Below are 24998 nucleotides of genomic sequence, written 5' to 3'. Positions count from 1 at the left end.
ATGGAAACATAAAGTGATTTGAGTCCCTTGCACTCTCTTAAAAAACTTCCACCAGGTTGCCTACTGGGAAAGGAAAGCCTTTAAATGCAGCTTCTGTAAAAACTGACAAGTAATAGGTATGTGCTATGATTGGCATGCTGGCTATGGTTTCAAATAAAGATAAAACTTAGAGTTTGGGGTTTTTGGTTTGGCCGTGGTTTGTTTTGTTTTGTTTTTGTTGGTTTGGGGTTTTTGGTTGAGTTGGGTTTTTTGTTTAGTTTTGTTTAGTTTTGTTTAGTTTTGGTTTTGTGGGATTTTGGGCTTTTTGTTTGTTTTGTTTTGTTTCATGAGGGCAGTCATGGCCTGTTGCTTCCTGGCAGCCCCTGACATTTTGCAATAAAATGAATCTGACTCCAGAAACAGAAATCTGGCCTGGCAATCAGGTTTAGAGGTCATGCTATGGTCATGCTATGTGCTGCCTTTAGGTTTTTGGCTTATTGGGTTTTTTTTTCATCCTGGTACAAGACTGATTAAAACCATCTGTGGATGCCATTGCTATGCCTTCAAATTCAGGTGCTGACAGAGAAAAAGCTTGCTTCACTTAAACCGTGAAACCATTTTAATGGTCAGGGATCATTAGACAAAACAGCAAGCTCCAGGATGAAGGTTATTGTGTTACCCTCTCTGTATGTATCTCCGGAAGAATCTTACTGTAAAAAAACTAGATGTAAAAATCTATAATGACCCAGAGGCAATAAATAAGTGGTAAGAATGTCTGATAAACTCTATACCTGGGAAACCAACAAAAAGCTTAAAACAGAAGAGGTGAAGTTTATGGTACAAGTATCCTTAGTAAGGTACATAAGAAGCTATTATAACAAGTTAGAGAAAAGCAATAGGAGACCTTCAAAATAGAATATTCCACCCTTTATCGTTAATGTTAACATCTTAAATTTTTTGTACAGCTTATGATTTAATATTTCTGAGTTTTCATTATATTACAACAGCAGGAAGACATTTAAAAATCTGTTTCAGACCCAGATCAAAGCTGCATCACACCAGAAACATCCCTGTGTACCCCCAGTGCTGTTTTACACTCCAAGAGCCCTGTGCGGTATGTGACAGGGTTTAATTTTTGTGTATCGACAGGAGCTGCCCGACCTGTGTTTGCCTTTTCACACCTGCATTACACATGGGAGGCCCAAAACTAAAACTTACCGTGTTTGCACAGGCAGTTTTTTCATATAAGCATCCCTAGGCAGATGCGTATGTAGCCTTCTCGTTTGGGAATGTAACCCTGAAGTGGGACTGAACTTGCTCCCGTTCGAACACCGTCCTTGCTGGAACATGGTGGGGGCTGCTCAGCAGGAGCTGGTGTTTCCTCACTAAAGCCATCGGAGCCTGGCTTGTGTGTTACATGACAGTAGTGGAGTTTCAGCCCAAGCAGTGAGTTTGGCATGCTAGTGAAAACTGTCCAAAATTCAAGAGGAAGTCAGGCAGAAGGTTTAAGAAAAGCCTTTAAAAGCTTGACCTTAGGAAACGAGTGGAATGAAAGGACTCAGGGTTCCGCTCTGGTAGCTACACAGATCTCGCTGTCTTGCACATTGCTGATGGAAGGGACTAAAAGCAGCGCTTTTGGTGGAGCAGAGCCAGGAGTGGTTTGCACATACAGTTATGGATGCATTTGCTTTACATCAGATGGGCTAGCTGAGGTTTCGACTGAGTAAACAAAAGCTATACATATGGAATAGACATTTGCTGCATGGGAGAGAAGTAGCAAAGCAGCGAGGGATATGTCTGTGGAAGGGGAGGAGGATCTGTTTAGAAATTTAGCATATCAGGCAAATTGGAAGACAGGTTATGGACTCTTACCTTTTCATTTCTTAGGCCACAGCACAGGAACCTCCTTTGGAGGCTGCTGCCCTGGTTAATCCAAACACACCTCTAAATGCCACTGTCCACCTTGATCAAAGTTGCATGAGCTATTGGGTCTAAGGTGCATCTTTTATAGTTCCATCCACATGTGTTAATAAGAAATCTTGCTATAACTTTTTTGGCATCTTTTTGTACATATAAAACATGCTATGGCTGCTGAAAAAAAATACTGGTATTTTGCTGGTAATTATAAATTTTAAGTCTTTGGAAAGAAGTTAATATACTCACAGTACGGTCACAGGAACAGCTTTTATTGCATAAAGCCTCAGGAAGCAACTTTTTATTTTATACCCATTCGAACAAACCTCAAGAAGAGACTTGTTTTTGTTAAAAGACAATGCTGACACAAGAACAAATGCCGGTAGCTTTTCTGCAGAAAGACTGGGGCTGGAAGCGAGGTGATTCCTAACCACTGCAGCCACTGGATTCTGCCGCTCAGGCGGAGGGTTTTCTATGCCCCACACAAGCTACTTTAAACTTAATAAGTCCCAGTTTAAAGAGGAAAAGTAGGTGCTGTGTTGTGTGGAGTGATAGGAAAGCAGAGACAGTGACTGGGAGCTCGTCCAGTCATAGGCTCCTCGAAGGATGTTGTGTTTCTTTAATGATGCTGCCCTTATGAGACACGTTTAGGAATCATCCTAGAATTTGTGACTGACAGCACAATGAGGGGCTGTGTAGGAATCCTGACTTGATGTCCTGTTTCAAGGTGGGTACTGCAGAAACTTCTTCACATACAATGCTGTCTCTTTTACATTCAAATGATTCATTTTACCAGAAGGGTACATTTTTGCACATTTTTGACTTCTCAGCTTCACAGCGTTAGTCCTGTCAAATCCATATCAATTGGTGCAGCTCTAATGCTCATCTCGGCAAAAGAAAATTACTTCTGTCACATTTTCCATTAAGGTAGGAAAATAAATGATTAAAGGAACACAGAGCTGATACAAGCTTACAGGAATAGCCACTTAGAGTTTAAAAACTTTTTCCAGTTCTTTCTTTGCTTTCACACTCTTGTCCAAGGATGCCACAGGTATATCTGCTCTGTTCTGCTGAGATGTGTTTAATCCTCAAAGACAGAAAATTAGCAGCTCTTCGTTGCATGGATGGCCATGTGGTGCATTCCCCCATCCTTGCACTTGCTACATCCTAACCCTTTCACTTAGGTTCCTTTTAGCTGGTGGTTGATTGACATCCCTTTCATACCATCGCTGATGTGCCTTTCTTGTATGTAAGCAAGAAGTAAAGCTGAAGCTTTGGGGATATGCTAGTATCTCCAGGAAAATCAGTCCCCTATAGTATTGTCTTCAGGACTGATCATACCACAACTCTTTCCAATAGCCAGGAATTTTATCCTGTTTCAGTAGCCAGGTATTTTATCCTGTTGATAGTCTTGTTTCACAGGCTATGGAGCCTGGTTTCCTGATTATTTCCTTCCTTTCAGCAGGTGATTCATATTGACAAAATGGGTGAACTGTAACATCACTGGGTGATGTTGCGTTTTGATTTAATAGGATGCTGCGGTTGTGTCAGTGGAACAAAATAAAACACTATTGATTTCAGAGGCTTGATTTGTTAATGCCTTTACAGTTATGACAGTTGAAAAAACAAGGTATTGCTGGAAAAAAAAAAACGTACTTTATCAAGACTGGGTTTGTTTCACTGACTTTTTTAAAGTCAATGCAATAATTTTCAATAGTATTTGAATGCCATGCATCTGTAACACCTTAGAATCCAGGAGTTTCTCACTCCTGGTGTGCGTGCAAAGAGGAGACAGCTACCAGAAATGTCCATACCCCTGAGCAGTGAAGGCCCAAAGTGCTGCTTCTGAACAGCCCTTTCTGAATGACAGGGCAGAGCAGTGCTCTTTGACTGGCCTCCAGTTAGTGTCCGGTACCTGTCCAACACTGCTTTTCTTCGAGTTTGGGACTTGCTCCAACATAGACCTGACCTTTATAACAATCTTTGCTTCATGGAATCATAGAATCATTTTGGTTGGAAAATGACCTTTAAGGTCATCTAGTCCAACCGTTAACCTAGCACTGCCAAGTCCACCACTAAACTGTGTCCCTAAGCACCACATCTATACATCTTTTAAACACCTTCAGGGATGGTGACTCAAGCACTTCCCCAGGCAGCCTGTTCCAATGCCTGACAACCCTTTCCATGAAGAATTTTTTCCTAATATCCGACCTGAACCTCCCGCGGTGCAAGTTGAGGGCATTTCCTCTTGTCCTGTTGCTTGTTACTTGGGAGAACAGACTGACACTCTCCATGCTACAGCCATTTACTCCCTGCTGGGATTAGAGCTCTGATGTCTATATGCAGAAAACCCAGACTGTTTTACCAGTGTGCTTGCGGGTTGCTTCAGTTAAGTTTTGTTTCCTCGCCCAGAGAGAATAGCTCTGCTCTTTCAAGCCTGAAAAGCAGAAATAAATGCTATGGGGCTACAGGAGTGAGCCAGGTCTCAGCAGCAGAAGGATGATCTACCTGATATCTGAAGTTTATTACCACCTGTTGTTGTCCCCATCCTGTGTTTTTTCCTTTCAAGTGAGGTGCTGGCTGTTTCTGGAGTGGTGTTCGCTGCTTCCCTCACTTCTTGTCTTTGAGCGAACAGCAAGGAAAAACACAAGGTCCAAAGAATGTTTATGCTAGAAATTCCCTCAAGCTACCGGGGAATGAGTGACATGTGAACATCTGAGCTTCAGAAATCAATGAGATGCAAAAGGGGGATTAAATGACGATAGAAAGGATTTAACAGTCTTGCTGGTACCATGCGTCTGCCTAGAGGCAGGCTTTGCTATAACAAAGTGATTCCCAGAAGATAGTCAGGTCTTAAAAGATCTCATTGGTGGATGCCCTTTTACCTCTCCAGCTGTTATGGAGTGCTCCATTATCCTTATAATTCAAAAATTGCTGGGTGACTTCCCCCTTCCCCAATCTTTTCCTGAGGAATGAGTGTTACTTTTTGTCTCATGGGGTAGGGAACAATTGACTGACTCTGTACATCAGTCCTTTGCCATCTTCTAGCACTGTTAGCATGTCCCTTGCAGTCTCCTCTTCTGAGGACCCCCAGGCCTTTCCGGTTTTCTTGACAGGCTGTTTTCTTGTTGTGCTCTTTGTTCTTCTCTGGACATTTGCCATCTGGTCCACATCTTTCTTGAAATCCAGTCCCCAAAACTTCAGTTGACTGCACAGGCTACCCAGGGAGATTGTGGAGTCTCCATTTTGTAGATATTCAAAAGTCATCTGGACATTGTCCTGGGCAACCTGCTGCAGGTGACCCTTCTTGAGCAGGGGGTTGGACAAGATGATCTCCAGAGGTCCCTGCTGGCCTCAACCATCCCACGAGTCTGTGGTCTGAGGCTTTGCTAGTGTCACGGTTTTATCAAGGTTCAGTGAGGGTGTTGCTTCGTGTGTCTGACAGTTAAGAGCTGTGCCTGCTTCTGTGTCCTTGTGCGGTGTTTACCTTCTGTGGGCCCTTACCTGGGGGCAGAAAGGGGAGACACATCCAGTGGTTTGAGAAAATTAAACAAATTCGTGTTTGAGCTGGAAGAATTTTAGGAAGTTTTGATTGCTTACCTCTTCTGCCAATTTTTAAGAGAAAATATTTTAATTTATATTTTAATTAATATTTAAATCAACCGATTTGGTAAACTGGCAACATTTATGTTGAATTTGTCGAAAATAAAAGGCATAATTTCACTCGACTCTGGATAAATATGCACTTAAAACTGTTTCATGGCAAGAGGTGTAACTGACATAGTATTCAACATGTTAGGTATTATTGAATAGATTTTTAATTAGTTGTTTACTGCACTTAATGCACATTGAGCTGCCGAAGTCCATTTACGTACTGAATTTTTTGTGCATGCAATAAGATGAATGTACTGGACAATTCAGTTTGGTTTAGAGATAGTAGTGGATAAGATCTTAAACATTCCCGACTAAAGTTTGTGAACAGGCTATGTAGAGATGTGTGCATCGTTTGCAGATAACGACTGGTACCTCTGCCACGTGACACTCCTTGCCCCAGAAGAGGAACTTCTGTCCTGGGCCATGTACCCATACCCCTACCTGGCACGTGTTGACCCAGATGCCCGAAAAGGCACTCTGGTCTACCAGCTTGTCGCATACTACAATAACAATGAAAATACCAGTGCTGGGATTACTTACACACTCATTGCAGGTAAGTCAGGTAAAATTCTGTTAAATTGCAGATTTTTCTTAACTGTTTCTGATTTTGTCATTTTGTTGATTGATTTTTATCCCTTGGAGAATCCTTGAAGATACAGCAAGTAGAAGCTAGAGGTGCTTTAGGTAAAACAGATATGTGTATGGGAATCTTTCTTGCTGCCCCTTTCTTCGCTTTATGTCTATTTTGAAATCAATTGCAGCCTTACCATTAGCTTAAGGCTCCATTTTTCACCCGTCCATGTCTCTTTCATATCTGTACCATTCAACAGAGCACGGTATGAGTGAGAGATAAGGTGCACAACTGGAGAGGTAAAAAGAAGTTCCTGCAAGGACATAGGCAGACAGTTTGAGGATGGCTTATGTTAAAATACTGAAGATGCAAATGTTCTTGCTGTGGAGCATTTTTCAGATCAGCTTTGTGCATATGTTGATAGGTGGTGAAGAGCGATTCCGAGTAGATAAGGATACCGGTATTATCATGACGACTGGCTTGCCTTTGACGTGGAACAAGGAGTACGTGGTTACGGTGGAAGCCTCCGACAGATATGGCAACAAAAGCCCCTACGCCTCCGTTTCCATCCTGGCGGGTTCCCGGCCCCCGCAGTTCACTAACATGTCCTACAGTGTGTTTGTCCCTGAAAATACTCCAGCAGGAGAAAAGTAAGTTGGACTTTGTTAGGTGAGAGTCCCCCCTGCAGTCTGAGAGGAACTTCACGAAGCACAATAAAGCGACTTTTTGGTGTTGCTGCTTGTCAGGGCTGTGCATATGTGTTTGTCTATTACACTTTTAAAATAGCGTTGTGTTCTCTAAAAGAAATTATGTATTTTTCTGGTGCTTGAGAGTCTCCAGTGTGGCACATGTTGTAGCCTGGGGTGCTGGAATTCTGCTGAAATGACTGTTTTAATGTTCTTGGGGTCTTACTGCATTGCATCGTTAATCAAAATAACCAAACTCCTGGCTACGCATTTCCTGGAGCACTTCAGATAGGAGTGTTTGCAAAGTACTCTCTTTTAATTAATCGGACTTGGAGTTGTTTAACTTATATTTAAGTTTTCAGAAAGAAAGTCATTGCCAGACTCTTGAGATAACGCACGTGTGAAGTGCAAATAGATTCAGCTGGGTCTCCGTGGGGCTCTGCGTTTGAGTGGAGAGCTGCTAAGCCAAGCCACGGTGGGGAGATGCTGCCAAGCTGACTCTGATTTTATTGTCACTGCTCAGCTGCTGGAGAGCAGCATCGGCTTTTAAAGCACCATGTAGCAGGTGGAGTAGTGCCACAGGGCCTTTAAGGAGTAGGAAATCTCAAAATAAGCTGATGAAGTAGGAAAAACTGCTGGATATGTGCCACTTACCCTGTAAAAGAGACTGAATGAGGAGGAGCAGGGAGCTCTTACCTAGAGCTTTCACTGAGATGGGCTTAAAGTGTGTTATCACACTGACCAGAGACTGCTGTGAGAGGTGGAGCTTCAAAACGTAAGTCACAGTAGGGTGGGAAACATTCATTTGATGTCCTGCCAAGGTGGACAGCAAGATCTGGAAAGGCTCTGTGCTTCATGGGTCTTCCATCCATCATTTGAAGCTTCAAAAAAAGTCAAAAGCATAGTAGCTTGGTTACCTATATAACTGAAGTTAAAACAGTAACTGCTGTCAAGTATTTGGAACGGTGCAAAAGGGAAGAACAAAACATTTTCAAGTTAATGGGGTTTGAAATGGGTTGCTATCTAAGCCCTGCTGTGTCAGGGTGTCATCTCGGTGGGAGGAGGGAGGGTAGGTGGGCTCCCTGTGACATGGGGGTTTCCAGGCTGAATACAAATCTGAGCCCAGCATTGACAGGGAGCACTTCACCTCTCATCTTCCTCTTCTAGGCGCTCAGGAGTCATCTTTCGTTGTTGTTTTGAAGCAAAGGGTTATTCTCTCATTCTTTACAGAGTGGCGGTTGTTGAGGCTGTTTCTTTCCAGAGCCAGCCTCTTTCGTACACTCTGCTGACGAACCCCAGCGGGCTCTTCAGGGTGAGGCAGGAGAGCGGGGAGCTCAGCCTGACCAACCCCGTGGACTACGAGAGCGAGCACCACCTCTACCACCTGCTGCTGAGAGCCATGGAAGCTGAGAGCACCCTTAGCACTGTGACTGAGGTACGTGGATCACTTCACTTTCTTCCCACTGTTTCTGCAGTCTTGGTTACCTTGTCAACAGGATTAGTTAAGCACATGGATAGCCCAGAAAACTTGTGAAGATGCTCGGGAGGGAGAACACCTTATGGTGCAGGCAGAAGGCTGGGCTCTGAGCTGGGTTCAGATCTAGACTCTGTGGACACCTTTTATTATTTCTCTTTGGTTTTGCCTCCCATCTGCTTGGAAGTGGAGGAGATAATACCTCTGTGTTACAGGAGAAGCGTGAGGAAAAAGTTTAGCATCAGAGATGTAAGGACAGGACAGCAGCAAAAGGAATGACTTCCCAGGCAGTGTCCAAAATGGGATGCCTGTTTCTCAAAGTGTAGAAACTAAAATTCCCTCTCAGCATGTCCTTTTGTCTCAGGTCATGGTCCACATCACTGATGAAAACGACTGTTCACCTGAATTCCAGCACTCTATTTACAGCAGAGACAATATTCCCGAAACCATTCCTGTCGGCACATCTCTGCTGCAAGGTGAGGACCATCCTGGTACCTTTCGTTGCAGTCTTGCCATGAACTTACCAGTTTGCGTTATGTTTTCATGTTCTCACCATGAGGAAGGGCTGTCTCTCGTAAGATGTGGCTGGTTGCCTTCCTGGAGGGCTGGAGGTGGCTGCTGGGTATCCTGGAAGCAGAGTTGTGGGTGTCTTCAGGTGAGGACCACTGTGCTGGGTCACACAGCTCTGCCCAAGGAGGGATCCCGTGGTAGCCCAGGAGCAGTTAAGGCAGCTGACAGGCAGTGACTTACTGGGTTGCCATAACTTGTTTCCTTTAAATCTTGTGGCTGTCTTTTAACTCAGTTTGGTCATCTTTTTGTGGAAGCAACTGCAACTAGTTTTTCTTTTCATAATATGTTAAGGAAAAAAAAGAGGCTTTTAAATAGGCAGCTAGTTTTATCAAATAGGTATTGACACTGTATAATGGACTTATAAAGCGTCAAAGGAGAAGCCTTCGGAAAGCCTGTGAACTTTTATATTCATGATTGTGGCTTACCAGTCATCATTCCAAATTTGATGTGTTTAAGATGGCTGCATATCAATTGCATGTAAGCCCTGAGTGCGCATGTAACATTTTTAGAGGCTTGAATAGTATCCTGTTGAAAGATTAGAGCTACTAGAAATTCTTTTAAGTCCCAAATTCCAACCAAAGCTTCAAGGTCACTCTCAAAATGCCATGGCTGCATAATTAAGGATTGAACTTGGATGGCACTGCATCTTTTGTCTCAGTCTATGGAGTCCAACAGACAGGGAATTAAAGTCTGTTCTCCAGCCTGTTTTACTGGTGTCAGTTCAATGCCTTCAAAGATGTCTGGAGAGTGACATCTGTTGTGACGTGATGCATGCCACAAATGTGTTCTGCCTAAAACTGGGAGAACACTTAGAGGCTTGCTGTCAGTATTCAAACTGGAAGTAGAGGCCAGGACTGCGGTGGGTGATGGGAACGTGGACTGAGACCTCAGCAGGTTTATGAACTGTGTGAGAAATGTCTAAGTGCCAAGGCGAGACTTAGCAAAAGTTTACATGACTAAGGTGTGTCTTTTGAAGACAACAATCTAAATTTCCTGAATTTGAAGCTGAATGCATGAAGGTCGCAGTGGTGATAAGAATGTGGCTTCCCTTGTGCAGCCACATGCTGATAAAAAGGCTGCAGGGGCTGCTTTCTCTGAACACTTATCAAGAGAGTTCAGAGCTTACTGTGGCTCATTTTTTGTTTTATTGGCTCTTGGAAAGAAATAAGTTGATTGGAATGATCAACTCCTAAAATTTCCTTAGCATGTGATTTTGGTTAAAAAGATGAATGCTCTTCTCTCCAGTAGACTTGTAAAGCTGATTAAAATTCACCCAGTTGTGGGGAGAAAAGTACACCCCATGTCCACAACAAGCAGAACAGCAAAACTGTGCAGTGTGGTTTGCAATTACATCCCATTTGGTTGTTTTACAACACAAGGCACATTTAGAAAGGCTTCTAGAAAAATAAAATGCGAAGTGGCAGTCAGTAAAATTGGGGTGGGTGAGCGCTCGTTTGGCATTGCAGGGCAGATCAGCGTTGGTAGCAAGGAAGCCATATGTGCAGTCACCTGTACCCCTGTGCCGGATGAGTGCTGAGCCATGAACTCTGACTGCCCAAGCAAGAATCATCTCAGGAAAAAAAAAAGCAGTTCTTACTCTGGCTATAGTTCCTTGAGGGCTGGGATGGTTACAACCTCTGGGTGTCCCACAAACAGAAAGAAATCCAAATACAAGACAATTTTTTCCATTCTGTGACTGACTGGGTTGCTATGGATGGTAGTGAACAGAATACTGTGATATATGGCATTTGTTGGAACTGTGGATGACTTAAATGTAGATTTTAGCCATCAAGCATTTTTATTGTATCACACTTGAAGTCTGGCTCGCATCATGTTTGTAGTGTTGATGCTATGCCAGCTGAGTCAGTCTGCCAACTTAGTCAGTACGGGCAGATTTATGCTCACTGTATGTGCTTTAGGATGCAAACAAGCCATGATTGCAAAGCAGGAAGGAGTGCTCTCAGCAGAGGTGAGTGTGCTCCTTCAGCCGCACCGCTGTGCCAGCAGAGCGGGGCTCAGAGCAGTAGTGGGTGGCTTTGTGCTAACATACCAGGCTTTAGCTGGAGTCAGCTTGCACTGAACTATCTCAGAGCGTGGGTACAGTCTGCACAGACCTGTTTGAGGTGGCTACGTGATCCCTGAAATACCTCTGCAGAGCACATCAGTTTGCAGGACGGAGTAAATGGAAGGGGAATGAATTCCCAGTTGCTGTTGGCGTTGTCTGTGTCACATCTCTGTCATATCAGAGAATCACAGAATGTTAGGGATTGGAAGGGACTTTGAAAGATGATCTAGTCCAATCCCCCCACCGGAGCATGAACACCTGGATGAGGTTACCCAGGAAGGCGTCCAGGCAGGTTTTGAATGTCTCCAGAGTAGGAGACTCCACAACCTCCCTGGGCAGCCTGTTCCAGTGCTCTGTCACCCTCACTGTGAAGAAGTTTCTTCTCATATTTAAGTGGAACCTCCTGTGTTCCAGTTTGTACCCATTGCCCCTTGTCCTATCATTGGTTGTCACCGAGAAGAGCCTGGCTCCATCCTTGTGACACTCACCCTTTACATATTTATAAATATTAATGAGGTCACCCCTCAGTCTCCTCCAAGCTAAACAGACCCAGCTCCCTCAGCCTTTCCTCATAAGGGAGATGCTCCACTCCCTTAATCATCTTTGTTGCCCTGTGCTGGACTCTCTCCAGCAGTTCCCTGTCCTTCTTGAACTGAGGGCTCCAGAACTGGACACAATATTCCAGATGTGGTCTCACCAGGGCAGAGTAGAGAGGGAGGAGAACCTCTCTTGGCCTACTAACCACTCCCCTTCTAATATACCCCAGGATGCCATATGCAAGTAAATGTCACATTCCCTGCTTGCTAGAAAACATCTGGGCAAAAAAAGATGTATGATTATTAAGCACATAAAATGTATTTTTGTAAATGGTTACAATATCTTGGTAATGACTTTGTAGATTAAATCATAACTTTTTTAATTAAATGTTTATTGCTTTGTGCATGTCTTTCTAAAAACAGTAATTGACCGCTAAATGTAACAGTTTGAAGTTGCTTTAGTTTGTCTTTCTTGAGTTTTTAATGTATTTCATTTTTCAGTAGATCAAGATAGTGATTAACTCTTAAACCCTTGCTTTTATAGTCTGTAAGACACACAAATATTTATTCACAGCAGGATTTTGAGAGATGTTTAAAAAAAGATGTTACAACTACCATAAATGTCCTTTCAAACCCAGATGAATAACTTTCTATGCGCAGAGGTAGTTGGGGTTTTTTTGCAACTCTGCACAGCATTTCAGTGCACTTCTTGAAATCTTTCTCTTCCCCTTTTCTGTTCTGAGTTAACATTCTCATAGTGGTAAGTCATTGTTGCTTCTTTGGATATTTGGATGATGCTGTAGCTGCCTGCCAGGGTGTCCATGTGCTTGTTACAGGCACTGGAATCACTTCCAAAAGGCTCTGTGCTAACGTGATGGCTGCATCTATATCCTCCTGGTAGAATAAAGAGTTTGTTTAATGCCAGTGTGGGTGTGATGTGAAGCCTCATTGTTTGTCTAGAAAAATGGCAGGGTAATTAAAGAGGTGAGCTCCTGCTCTTTAAAATCACTTTTGACATAACGCTGTGAGCTCCAGCTCTTTGTTCTGCTGATTTGCTGCTTCTGAGCAGATGGGACACCCAAGTACTGAATAAATAGTTGCTGGGAAGGAATGTTTAATCACTCTTTGTACCTTGAAGCAGGTAATTAAAAAGTACTTTAGCTATAACATAGCCGGGAGCTAATTAAATTTGAACAGCATCCCTGGAGAGAGCGAGGACACAGTTTATGACTGATAATGTTCTACTAAGATGCATATTGATTGTGCGGTAATTACCAGTGTTGACTGCTATTTGTACAAAGCATGTTGTGTAGTATTGGGATCACGGCTCTCTTGTAAACCCACCTTGCTGCGATCACTCAGGCTGGAGGGGAAGAGTTGATTTGCTTTTTTTACTCCCAGACTCCTGCTGAGTTCCCAGGCTTTCATGGATAAAACAGATTTAGGTGATCTCTGTTCTCAAAAGAAAAAAAAAACCAAAAGTATCTTCTGAAGTTGACTCAGTAGGAAATAGCGTAACCAAATCTCTTCTGCACCATGACCATTCTGCTAAATGTGTTCTCTAATAGTGCTTGCAACAGATTGTGACTCTGGCTCCAACTCTGAGATCTCTTACTTCATCCAGAGCACTGATTTTTCCATCACGCGTCACGGGGTCATCAATTCTAATCAGAGGTTGAACTTTGAGCGAGCAAACCATATGTATGAGTTTGTGGTGATAGCTGTCGATAAAGGACATCCCCCTCGGACGGGGACGGCGTCGGTGCGGATTCGAATGGCCAACGTGAACGATGAGGCTCCTGTCTTCTCCCAGTCTGTGTAAGCCAGCTTACGACACCTGCTTTGGTTTTTAAAGATGCTGTTCGTATGCGTAACCTTAATAAGACTTGGCTAAATGGTTACTTGTTGTTTTGTGCAGCAATAAGTACCAGTGAAATCCAGGGATAATTTGTATGAATAAAGGCTTAGAAGTTGACCCTTGCTTTCTAGATTGTATCAAAAAAATACAGCAGTTGTGATACCAGCTCATTGACTTTATGGAGCAACTGTTTTATTTAGAGAGAACAGAATGAATACATGATTTAACTCTACAGGGAATAAATTTGACTGTGTCGATTTCTAGGTCTCATAGTGATTGCCCATGCATACATACGTAACAGATTAAGATGATAGTTAGCAAACATTAAAACTTAATTTTATTATCAGCAAATTGTTTTATAAGGCCCTGCTTGTTTCAAATGCCTTATTTCCTTTCCTGAATGAATACCTTTTTCAATGAGTTTAAAGTGTAAACATGTTTTGAATACAAAACATAAATACATTTGTTTACAAAACTAAATACATATTTACATTACCTCTGTAGTGTCTGATGCTTTCCATTAGTAGACAGTGACATGAGAAGTGCTGTGTGACAGATATTGGTCCTTTTTTTCATCTCTAAGATATAAGTGATCCTGGTTTGCAGTGTAACGATGATCAAAGTCTCATCTTAAACTGATTAAAGATTGCATGATTGCATGCCCAAAACTTAAAAAAAATTACATTCATAGTGAATTTACAATTCTTGGCTGATGGTTAATATGGTGATGGTTATTCTGGTACTGAATGTGCTGCCATTGCTCCCTTATATGTATCAGTTACAGAACTTTCCTTTCGGAAGATGCTGGTCCCAGTACCTTAGTGGCTACTGTTCGGGCAAAGGACCCTGATGGAGATGGGCTGCTATATCTAATTACAGGAGGTAACGAGGAGGGCAACTTTGAACTGGATAGTCAGAAAGGTAAGGGAAGAGCTTTTAGAATGCAGTTACTTACTGTCTCATCTGTACTGACTCTGCTCCACCTGTGTGATGAAAATCATCAAAGCACCATAATAATATAATCTGCAAATAGGGATGCTTCATATCAGTGATAATTAGCTCTTTGATGTGATGGTCATTCTCCAAATAGAAGCCAAAATTTGGGGTCCCAATCCTACGACTGTGTGGTCTAAGATGACTGAATCCTATGCTTTACAACCAAAATACAAACTGAACCAACGATACGGTGGCAGAGAAATGTGATGCTCACTTCATTATGTGTGCTTGTTTACATAGTAAAATAAGATGACACTTTATGTTTCAAAATTTAGGTATCATTAGACTCCGCAGCAACCCACCTCCCAACCTGAAAGGGCCACAATACACACTGAACATCACCGCGATAGATGACAATGCCTCGGGGGGACCCACCCCTCTCAGCAGCTTTGCTGAGGTTATTGTAGGAGTTAACGACATTAATAACAACAAGCCTGTCTTCAGAGAGGTAAGGTGTCTCTCTGCAGCTATTCTTTTCCCATCCATAATTGGGGTTATAGACTCTTTTTGGCTTCTGGTGGTTGCTGGGGGGCTCAAAGGACTGCGTTTGCAGAGCAGAATGCATCTGTAAGTGAACACACAGCTATTAATAGCTTTCTTCATACTTAAAGTGTAAAGCCTTTTTTCTGTCCTCTCCCTTAGAGCTGGATTTCTTTGTGAGTATAAGTAATAGAAGTTATTTTCTTCTGAGTTCTTCTCATGTGCTGGAAGAAATATTGACACTGTGCGACACATTCCTGTGGCTCTGTGTAATGTATAGGGCTGGATGTTTGGGTGTGTTTTTAGTGTGCTTACTACAGCGACAGCACCTGGGTTCTGGAGAATCAGCCTCCAGGCACGTACGTGCTACAGGTAGAAGCCCATGATGCAGACCTCGGTGTCAACGGAGAGGTGAAGTATGGGCTCATGCACCAAGATGGAGCTTCCCTAGGCTTCAGCATTGACCCAGACACAGGTCAGTAGCTTTCAGGTTACTGAGATAAAATGAAAATGCTATTGAACTGTAATGAGAACGCCACTGTATGAGTGTGTTCATGTGGGCTCATGCTTTAACAGTGTAACTGCAGGGTTACCTATAGTACCTTACAGAATAAGCAATGAAAAAAGTTAAGACTATAGGGATAGCCATGAAAATATATTAAATTTAGATGACAGTGATTTAAATGACGAATTAAGTAGGGAAACAAGCACCAGTACAATAAGAAGATAAAAACCTATTCTGTATCAGTTGTCCACCTGCTGGATCAAGTGTAGCTGTAAGAATGCAGAGCAGAAAGTGCGACTCCAACAGCTTGAGTTTATTCTTCCCTTCAGTGTGGCCTGACAGTTCTTTTAAAATGGTTTATTTCTCATCTCATGCACAAATAGGAGGTCCAGGTGGTGCATATAGAGGCAAAACTCTATTGCCAGAACAGGGCAGTGACAGACAGTCTTGATGCATTTCAGATGAAGGTGTTATAAAACTTGTTGATGTTTCTGTAGTCAAAACAGTAAGGTGTGGTATTTGCATGTCCAAGACTGTACAGGAAACTGGAAGGACCAACAAAAGAGCAGCAGAATCCCGGTTCCTGGCATAGCAGAGACAGGTCTGGAAGTGGCCTCCAGGAGGCTGATTTAAAGTCTCCAAAACAGAAGAAAAGAGCTGAGACAGGGAGAGACCTGGTCAGTGGAGAGGAAAAGTTGTGTACTGGGAGAAAATTGTTCAATTTATTAACTGAGCTATGTGAGTCTACCCTATTTCAATCTGTTCAATGAAGCATCCTCCAGCTCCCATAGTAGAGATGAATTTGGTCACATCATTTGTGCCTTCTGTGGTGGCTCTTTCCCAGAGAAATAATGAGCTGGTTTTGAAATATTCAGTTACTTGGACTGTCGCTGGCATAAACCTAAGAGATGCCTCTCAATGAGGAGGAGAAAGCTGTTGAGTCCTGGTAGTGTGTGGCATGTGAGGAGAGACAGGGGAATTGGAGTTGGTCTTGTTCAAGACATGCATTGCAGGGTTGGTGTGGATTAAACTTGATGGTTGTGCTGCGTGCGGTCAGAGCTTCCTCTTGGGTGGGAGATGTGCTGGTCCCTTTCTGCAAATTCAGTACCGAGGCTGTGACACACAGGACAGGAGGTGTCTGTGTTCCCAGGGGTCATCACAACCACACAGAGTTTTGACCGGGAGCAGCAGAGGGAGTACACGCTGTCTGTCACTGCCACCGACCAGGCACAGGAACCGCTGATCGGTGTGTGTCAGGTCACCGTCCTCATTGCTGACGTCAACGACAACGATCCCAAGTTTGAGAACAGTCGCTATCAGTGTGAGTGTTTAACCACTTGTCTCAGTACCACAACGTGAGCCTGGTTAGTAGTTCCATATAAAAATGGTCAGTTTTTTAGGTGACCAGTCTTCCTTTTCCGCTAAGCCAGTTACCTCTTAAGCCATCATCAGTAGAAATATGCAGAACTGATCACTGTCCTTGTGGCTTATTCATTGCAATACTCTTAAAAATACTGACAGTATTCACTCCTACAAATTAGGCAGATGTGATTCCTTTCCTTTGTGACTTTTCATTGCCTAGTTTTTCTGCACACTGAATTTTTATTTGATGCCCCAAAACAAAACACAGCATCCTAGCTGAGAAGTCATCAGCCCCAGCTAGAAGAGCAATTGTCATCTGTGTCTCTGGAACACAGGACCTTTGTTTGAAGAGGCCGGAGTGCTCTTTATCTCTTGTCAGCCCGAAATCATTGGCTTCTAGCCTGCAACTGACTGGGAGCCCTGATGCCTCCTGTAATTGCACTGCTGAGCTGGCTTTGCCCATTTGCCCTGGTGCCATTCCCCACATGATGTGCTTTTCATCAGTCTTTCCTTTAATTTTACTTGATGCTTCTCCAGTAAAAAATCATGCACTTCACTACACGGGGACTCTCTACACTTGATGTCACCTACAAGTGATGAGCATGCTCCCTAGTTGCTGGATGAGGATAAGCCCTTCCTTGCATAATTGCCTCACCAAGAATGGCAAAAAATGTGACAGCTCCCATTTGGAGATGTTCTGCCACTTCTATGGAAAAGTCAAGTAGTGACCAATGACTTATTAAAATGAATGTGGCTCATAAATAAGTCATCTTTAGCATCAAAGAGGCCAGCAGGACTCAAAAAGAGGTTGGATGGTTATATGGCAGGATTTTAACAAGGAGAAATGACCTGCTAGGAAATAGTCGAAGTATACATCTACACTTTGGAGTTAGGCACAAGGATGGAAAGAAAATTGTGTTGCACCTTTTAGAGTATCTTATAGTGACTAACTCCAAGTGCCATGTTGGTTAAAATACACAGATTAGGAATAGGCATTTCTGCATTCCTACCAGAATTTTCTGCACACCTGGCCAAAGCAGCACTGAGAAACCAGGTGGGAGTGATCTCACTGGAGAGAAATATTTTCAGACAGAGCAGAGAAGTCCTTGAGGTAAAGGTAACATTTGTGCAAAGGTGAACTTTTCTACTCTACCTTCAAACGTGTTTCAGGTGAAATTTCCCAGGATTTTTTTTTTTTTTCAGAAGTGGTGAAGCCGAGAGGTTGCATTTGGTAATCATGGTGACTTCGGCACTTCTGAGGAACAGGCAGATTTTTTTATTGTTTTAATGAGCACAGGGAACCACCAAAGGTCCTAAAGCAAAGGCAGCCCTTTGGGATGGGGAAACTGCAGATAATGAGGTCACTTTATGCATAGTGCTTTTCCAGCATCTATACATAGGTAATCAATGTTTGTACGTCACAGAATTAAAAATAGCTTTTTCTCTAACAAGATCAAATGCCATTAGTCATAGGTTTCTGTTCTTCCTGGAAACTGCTCTTTCTTTATTGGTCTGCATTAGGATGTTGGTCAAATAATCTTATCATCTGCCTGCAAAACAGACATTAAAGAAATGCTTATCTTGGTGCAGTAGGGATGGTATAGTAAGTCAGTTATGCCAGCAGCAAGCAGAAGTACATGAAATGAGAAAGTAGGGCCCTTCCAAGTTGTTTTGTATATTTTCTTACCATGCAATTTCACAGGATTTGACTCTAAAAGCATAAGTTTAAACATTAAAAGGATATTTTACAGTGTTTCTTAGAAAAAAAAAATCTATTTTCGTTAATCTATTTTAGTGCAAGTGAATCTCTTTTGAGAGTAGCTTTAGCTGTTACTGACATACCAGGGACATGAATCCTAGGCCAATTAAATATCCTGGGGGATGATGGAAGCTAATTGAAGTTCAAATATGTGTTCATGGAGCAAGTGGTTGTGGTGGTTTAAGGTTTTACTGTCCCACTGCCACAGACTGTATATATTAAAACAGAAAATATGGCCACCCCACTCTATAAATAGTGTGCAAATCTGATTGTGTCATCTAAAAATTGCTAAAGGAGACACATACAAGGGAGATCAAAGATATCGAACAGTTTCTGAACAAGAAGTGATTAACTAGACTGACAGGGTTGTCTAAACCCAACTGCAAGAGCCTTCCCACTGCCACGGCTGTTTCAACACACTGAGCTGATGGAGCCTTAGTGCACGGAAATGGCTCAAAAACTCGATCAGGCAAGCACCCGTACCTACTTGGAGGAGGAATTGGGACTGGATGGCTGAGGATGGGGGGAAGAGCAGTACCAAAGTCAGATCAGAGCAGTCTAAAGACTGGGGTATGGAAAAGATGCAACCAGCAGTGCTGTGATAGCTTTGTATGAAACGATTCCTTGCAGACAGGAGGGGAGTAAGAAATGACTGCTCATGATTTCCCATCATTTTGTTGATGTCCCTGCCAGGAATCAGGCCTTAGAAAGACAAAATGGATTACTTTTCTATGCAATGGGTACTTCATCTCTGCAACTCTTTGCCACCAGATTTTTAGAAGATATTTATAAAAGCAGGTTCAAAGAGGGACTGGTCTGTCTATAACTATGGACACAAAGGCGCACCCTCTGTTTCAGGTGGGTTGGTGGGAACAGGGAGTGAGACCTAAGGAAGGGGATAATATGTATGAAAAGGAAAGACATGGACCTGTTGGAGAGGATCCAGAGGAGGGCACAAAAATGAGCAGAGTGCTGGAACTCCTCTCCTGTGAGGACAGGTTGAGAGAGTTGGGGTTGTTCAGCCTGGAGAAGAGAAGGCTCTGGGGAGACCTAATTGTGGCCTTTTAGTACTTAAAAAGGGCCTACAAGAAAGACGGAGACAGACTTTTTAGCAGGGCCTGTTACAGTAAGACAGGGGGTAATGGTTTTAAACTAAAAGAGAGGAGGTTCAGAATGCACGAGGAAGAAATTTTTTACCATGAGGGTGGTGAAACACTGGCACAGGTTGCCCAGAGAGGTGGTAGATGCCCCATCCCTGGAAACATTCAGGACCAGGCTGGATGGGGCTCTGAGCAACCTGGTCTAGTTGAAGATGTCCCTACTCATTGCGGGGGGCTGTACTAGATGACCTTTGAATATCCCTTCTAACCCAAACTATTCTGTGATTCTATGAAGTGCTCATTGCCCTTGCCCTGGGCAGCTTCTCCAAAACACTGGGGTGTTTGGGGGAACTTCACTTTGACCTGAGTCTTCATGCTTTGCGATTACCTACTGCCTCCCACTGGCGATGCTGCCGCTGCTCACATTCAGGATTAATTCAATTCACGAGAAGTTCCTTTTGGTGATAGCCTGCTTTTATCAGCAGCTGAGCCCAGCAACCTGGGCTGTGATCTAAAGCAGCAGGCGGGTGGCTTTGGGGTTTGCCAGCACTGCTATGAAGAGGCACAAGTGCTAGAAACGGCATCATCACTAAATCTGCTTCACCAGCATCTGACTTAACAACCAACATGTCAGGGAAAGGGAAGGGGAAGCTGAAAGAAGGCTGTAGACACTTAATGACAGTACTTATAACCTGCCTCATTGCAGAAACATTTGATCTCGTGTGACAGGGACTATGAGGTCTTACAGTAGTATTTCTTTTATGTACAGCCTGGTAAAACAGAGCAAGACCTGCTGACAATACCTTTGTCTCTTCAAAGACTTCCTCAGCGAAGACACTCCAGTGGGGACAAGTTTCCTCCGTGTTGCAGCTCATGACAGTGACCAAGGCGCGAATGCCGCCATCACGTACTCTATGTTGGAGCATCAGCTGGAATACTTCCAGATCAACCCCAGCACAGGCTGGGTATATGTGAACCACCCACTGTCCCAGGTAAAGTAACTGTGCTTGGAACAGCACAACCTCTCACCCCTCAAATCCACTGCAAAGGGTTAATTGCAATTTCTTGATTTCTACAAAATGGTTTGCAAATATCCTTGATCTTCATTTCACAGACAACACGCATTAGTCGCTATATCATAGCGACAGATGGAGGGAACAGAAGCAGCAGTGTGGAGCTGACGGTAACTGTCACTAATGCTCTCAGCCAGCCGCCCCAGTGGGAGCAGAGCAGATACTGGGTAACCATCCCCGAAAACACCATTCGTGACACCAAAATAGTGGTATGTTACTTCCCTCCCTCTTCGTTTCAACTTCTTCCTCTGTTGTTTTCTGTCTCCGTGTTAAGAGTGCATGGATGCTCCCTCTGCAACCTTACTGCCTTGTGCTGTTTCCTTGTCAGCCTTCACCGCTGTGTATCCTGTTAGTGTGTGAGGAGTACTATTTACAGAACAGGCTGGCATTTCAGCTGGCAGCAGTTTTCCCGGTGGCAAACAGCCCTTGGGGTGTGTTCCTGCAGGCAGCAGCTTTAAATGAGAAGCAAGACCCATGTCCAGTTCTTTTTTAACCTGTACGGAATTATTCTTTAAGGATAGTCTCTTCTATAAATTGCCAGATAATTCCTGCCTTCCTCCTCCTGCATGTAATATCCAAGCACTTGCAAACAATTTAGATTGTGTCTGTATCTTGCCTGGTAAAATGAACCACTCAGTAGAGAAACAGTCTCTTTTGGCTTGCTTTGATTTTGGAAGGAGGAGGGATGGAGTTTTTGCTTGACATATTTACAGGCAGGTAAATTTACTGCTGATTGAAGACCTGCAGCAAACCTAAATTTTGTGAAATGAAAATCAGGTCTGTAAACTGTTTCTCTTCTGTCTGTTATCCAAGTCATACAGGCGTGTATGTTCTTGAAGAACATATATGCGTGTATGTTCTTGCCATCAAGCTGAACATTTAACACTTACAATACCATGCTTCATGAACATATGTCATGGTTCTTTTCTTCTTCAGACCATCAAAGCCACATCCCCACTTGGTGATCCCAGGGTTACATATAACCTGGAGGAGGGACAAGTTCCAGAGACTAACATGCCAGTTCGTTTCTATCTGAAGCCAAACAGAGCTGATGGATCTGCTTCTCTTCTAGTCGCTGAACCACTTGACTTCGAGACAACTAAGTTTTTCACCCTTACGGTCCGGGCACAAAACGTAGCAATGACCCCTTTAGCATCCTTTACCACTGTTTGTGTGAATGTAACAGGTAAGCTCTGCTGCTGTTAGAACAGCTCATTCAGAACAAGAGTGTTTTTATTTACTTATTTAGTGTAACATCACAAATTAAAGTACCACCAGTGACATGCCAAGCTACCTAAGAATGCTTTGTACGTTTCTATACTGTAGAACGAAGTTGTGCCATCATTGGGAAGGTCTGTCTGAGACAATTTCTGCGTGCAACTATGAAATGTGAAAATGTGATAACGCAAAAATGGGCTGTGTGAATATTTACACAACACTAGTGCCTGCTTCTATAAGTGTAATTGCAAAGATTTTCTTTTGATAGGAGTGAGAATCTAGTAAGTGTCCCCAACCTATTGAAAGGAGACAAGTATTACTAGAAATGTTTTGTGCTATAGAAAGAGAAACAGCTCATATAGGTACCAAACAGAAGCCAAATCTGTTTAGAGGTGGTTGTTACATTCAGAATTTTCTATTTAACATCGAGGTTAGAACTGTAGAAATGAAAATGCAAGGGTCCTGACAATAGGTACAGTCTTCAAAGATTTTATCCAACCCTCCTTATAGTGGGATCTTTTTGTAAGGCTCTACTATAGATACACATGAAACTATACACCTGATTTTAATCCCTGCTTTTTGAAGCAGTAACGGAGTTCTTTTTCATATACAGACATTTAGATTAAAACATGAATAAGTGAAGTCTCCAGCAAAAACATTTGTCTCACTCACCACCATGGAAATGAGAGGCCTAAGTCATGATTTGAATGGGAATCCAGCTTCCCTGCTTCACTTTATCACTGCGTTGTCCTGACTTCCACAGTCCACCAAGGCAAAAACCCTTCAGGTTTGTAGAGCAAGAGTGCTTCAAGTCAGGGTCTGAGCCTCACTGTAGTTTATGGACCCCATCCCAAATTTTTTTCCTATAGTGCTGTTACTGGTATCAGAATTTGACAGAAATTTCATTTTGCTCACAAGCAGAAATATTTTTTCAATAACTCAGTATTGCATAGGAAAAAAGTTTTACACACACATATCCATTAGTGAGAGAAAAAAACGAGTTAAACACCTTTAAGAGCGAAATAACCACCAGAAAGTTTCATATGCACAAGCACACAGAAAAGTAAGTCTTTTATAGCATCTTATTTTCCTTACATTGCTTGGTGAATTTGTTGAAATTTATCTCTAACAAGACATATTGTCTTCTATAAAATATGGAGGGGAAAAAAAACCCAAACTCTTAGAAGTTTTCACAGATGATTATGCATATGAGAGAAAGAAAAATGGGATTTACAGGAGCCCACACCGACAACTTAAATTAAAAAAAAAAAAAGTAATTTAAGACACTGGTTGTGCAAATAGTCATGTGTCAGAATCAATGGAGTCATGTGGCAGTAGCAGAACTAAATGTGTACTTAAGGGGTTTTAGAATGAGATATTAAGAATTTTGTTTGCTCTTCGTAAAGACAGATAGATCTGAGGAACTGTGGTTATGGCTGCTCTGTTTTGGCACTGTGCCACAACAGAGGAAAATGACTTTCTTAAAATAGGAAAATGACTTTTTAAAAATGTGGCTGTTAAACTGCAAAAAGTGCAAAAAGATGTAGGGGAGTATGCAGCATTTCTGAGTTTATTCATATCACAGACAAAGAGGGACACCAGACTGATTTGTCATGGGTTGAGCAGGAGTACATGGTTCCAGAGCAGTTTAAACGGATCCGTGTTGGTGCTGCCACAGTTCTCCTGCCGTGCCCTTGTGCCCGCCTGCTCCTGCACAGGAGTTTTAGGGAGAAAATGTGTCAGAAACTGGTTCTTCAAAACACTGGACATACCTTTTCCAGTTTAGCTCTCTGCAGAGGTCAGGCAAGGAAGACAAGCAGGACCAGCACTGGTGTAAGCTTAACTTGGCTGTTTGTTGTGTCTCATCCGACCTGCCTGCAGATGGCCACCATTGGGGCAGTCCTTCCTTTCCTTCACCGTGTCCCTTGTGTTGGATCTGGCGATATGCAGCTACAGAGAGTGTCAGTTCAGTTAGCCCCATTGTCTCCAGAAAGTCAGTCTTCTCTGTGAGCAACAAAATGAGCACTGTTGACATGGGGCTGTGTGATCTGGCTCGTGAGAAGGGGGTCCCGTGGCTCAGAGCAGGATGGCAAGAGTGGGAAGATCAGCATGGTTCCTTTGGACATCAGCCAGGAGTTAGATGAGGGGACCTAATGTGAAACTGCATCCTACATAATCATTAGGTCCTACAGCCTAACATAACTGTGGCTGTGCTGCCCTGCAGAGGCCAGGAAAGGCTGTTTTACACGCAGTCTTTGTCAACTCTGTAGACTCAGCAATTTTAATTTCCATTGTATGTTAATCAGCCGTTAATTAAAATGCTGAAATTAACTACTGCTGTAGATGAGCAGCTCTTTATAGTCTGTGGATGAAAGGCTTCCGGGTCCTGGCATTCACCGAATTACTAAAAGAAGATCGCCAGTCAAATCATTAGCTAGTATCTTAGCTGAGGTTAGGCAAATGTCTCCCAGAAACTGCTGAATGTCTATAAAATGCCTCCTGACAGCTGCCATGAAAGTATGAAGACTCAAAGCAAGATTGCTTCTTACTATGAACAATGCAACTTGTTTCTGCAAGCAAAATTACGACTATGGAAAAAAATACAGTAAAACAAAGTCTTCAAACATTTTCTCACCATGGTTCCCCTCACCTGTTTTTTCAGATGTCAATGATAATGTTCCATTCTTCGTGTCTTCTAACTATGAGGTGTCAGTGCCAGAAGGAGCTGATGTTGGCACTTCTGTGGTTCAGGTGTTAGCTACGGACTTGGATTCTGGCCTACATGGACAGGTTTGACCTTGCATTCAATTCTTTTCCTCCAAATAGGCAAGTTTTAGTACTGCAATTAGTGAGAGTGCACAGACAGCAGTGACAGGGTAATGAGCCACAAACACTTGTTATAGCACTTGTCAAGCATTTGCCTAGCATATGGCTGAAGTGCATAATATGGGGTGCAAGATGCTGTTCATCATCTTGGGATCCTGCATCACAGCAGCTCATCCTGATCCAGCAATCATGACCAAGCACTGCTGCATGATTCTCAGAGTAGCTCCCATGACAAGTGGAGGTGGCTGCAGAATGTGTTTCAAAACTCTTGTCTCTTCAGTTCATTGTTTAATTGACCATCAATGATTATGGTCAGTTAAATACGGTTGTTTAAATATGGTCAATTAAATAACATTTCATTTCACCATCATT

The 24998-nt window shown here is 42.9% G+C and overlaps 1 protein-coding gene across 1 annotated transcript in view; it reads left to right on the top strand.

The window, feature by feature from the left end:
* Positions 1-5955: 5955 nt before the first annotated feature.
* LOC309436790 (neural-cadherin-like) overlaps positions 5956-24998 on the top strand; it is a gene marked incomplete at its 3' end in the record, with an annotated part of 45594 nt that continues 26551 nt past the window's right edge. Inside the window, exons 1-13 of the mRNA XM_082046273.1 lie at positions 5956-6100; positions 6543-6768; positions 8035-8239; positions 8643-8754; positions 13018-13267; positions 14086-14228; positions 14579-14751; positions 15090-15258; positions 16439-16609; positions 20329-20501; positions 20624-20791; positions 21519-21768; positions 24463-24590. Coding sequence (XP_081902399.1) covers positions 5971-6100; positions 6543-6768; positions 8035-8239; positions 8643-8754; positions 13018-13267; positions 14086-14228; positions 14579-14751; positions 15090-15258; positions 16439-16609; positions 20329-20501; positions 20624-20791; positions 21519-21768; positions 24463-24590 — 2298 coding nt within the window. The 5' untranslated portion in view covers positions 5956-5970. The remainder of the gene's footprint in view (positions 6101-6542; positions 6769-8034; positions 8240-8642; positions 8755-13017; positions 13268-14085; positions 14229-14578; positions 14752-15089; positions 15259-16438; positions 16610-20328; positions 20502-20623; positions 20792-21518; positions 21769-24462; positions 24591-24998) is intronic.

This window comes from Streptopelia decaocto (genome assembly GCF_964273445.1).
Source record: "Streptopelia decaocto genome assembly, chromosome: 2".
Classification (NCBI taxonomy): Eukaryota; Metazoa; Chordata; class Aves; order Columbiformes; family Columbidae; genus Streptopelia; species Streptopelia decaocto.
The sequence above is the reverse complement of the archived record's forward strand: the minus strand, read 5'-3'. Positions and strand labels throughout refer to the sequence as shown.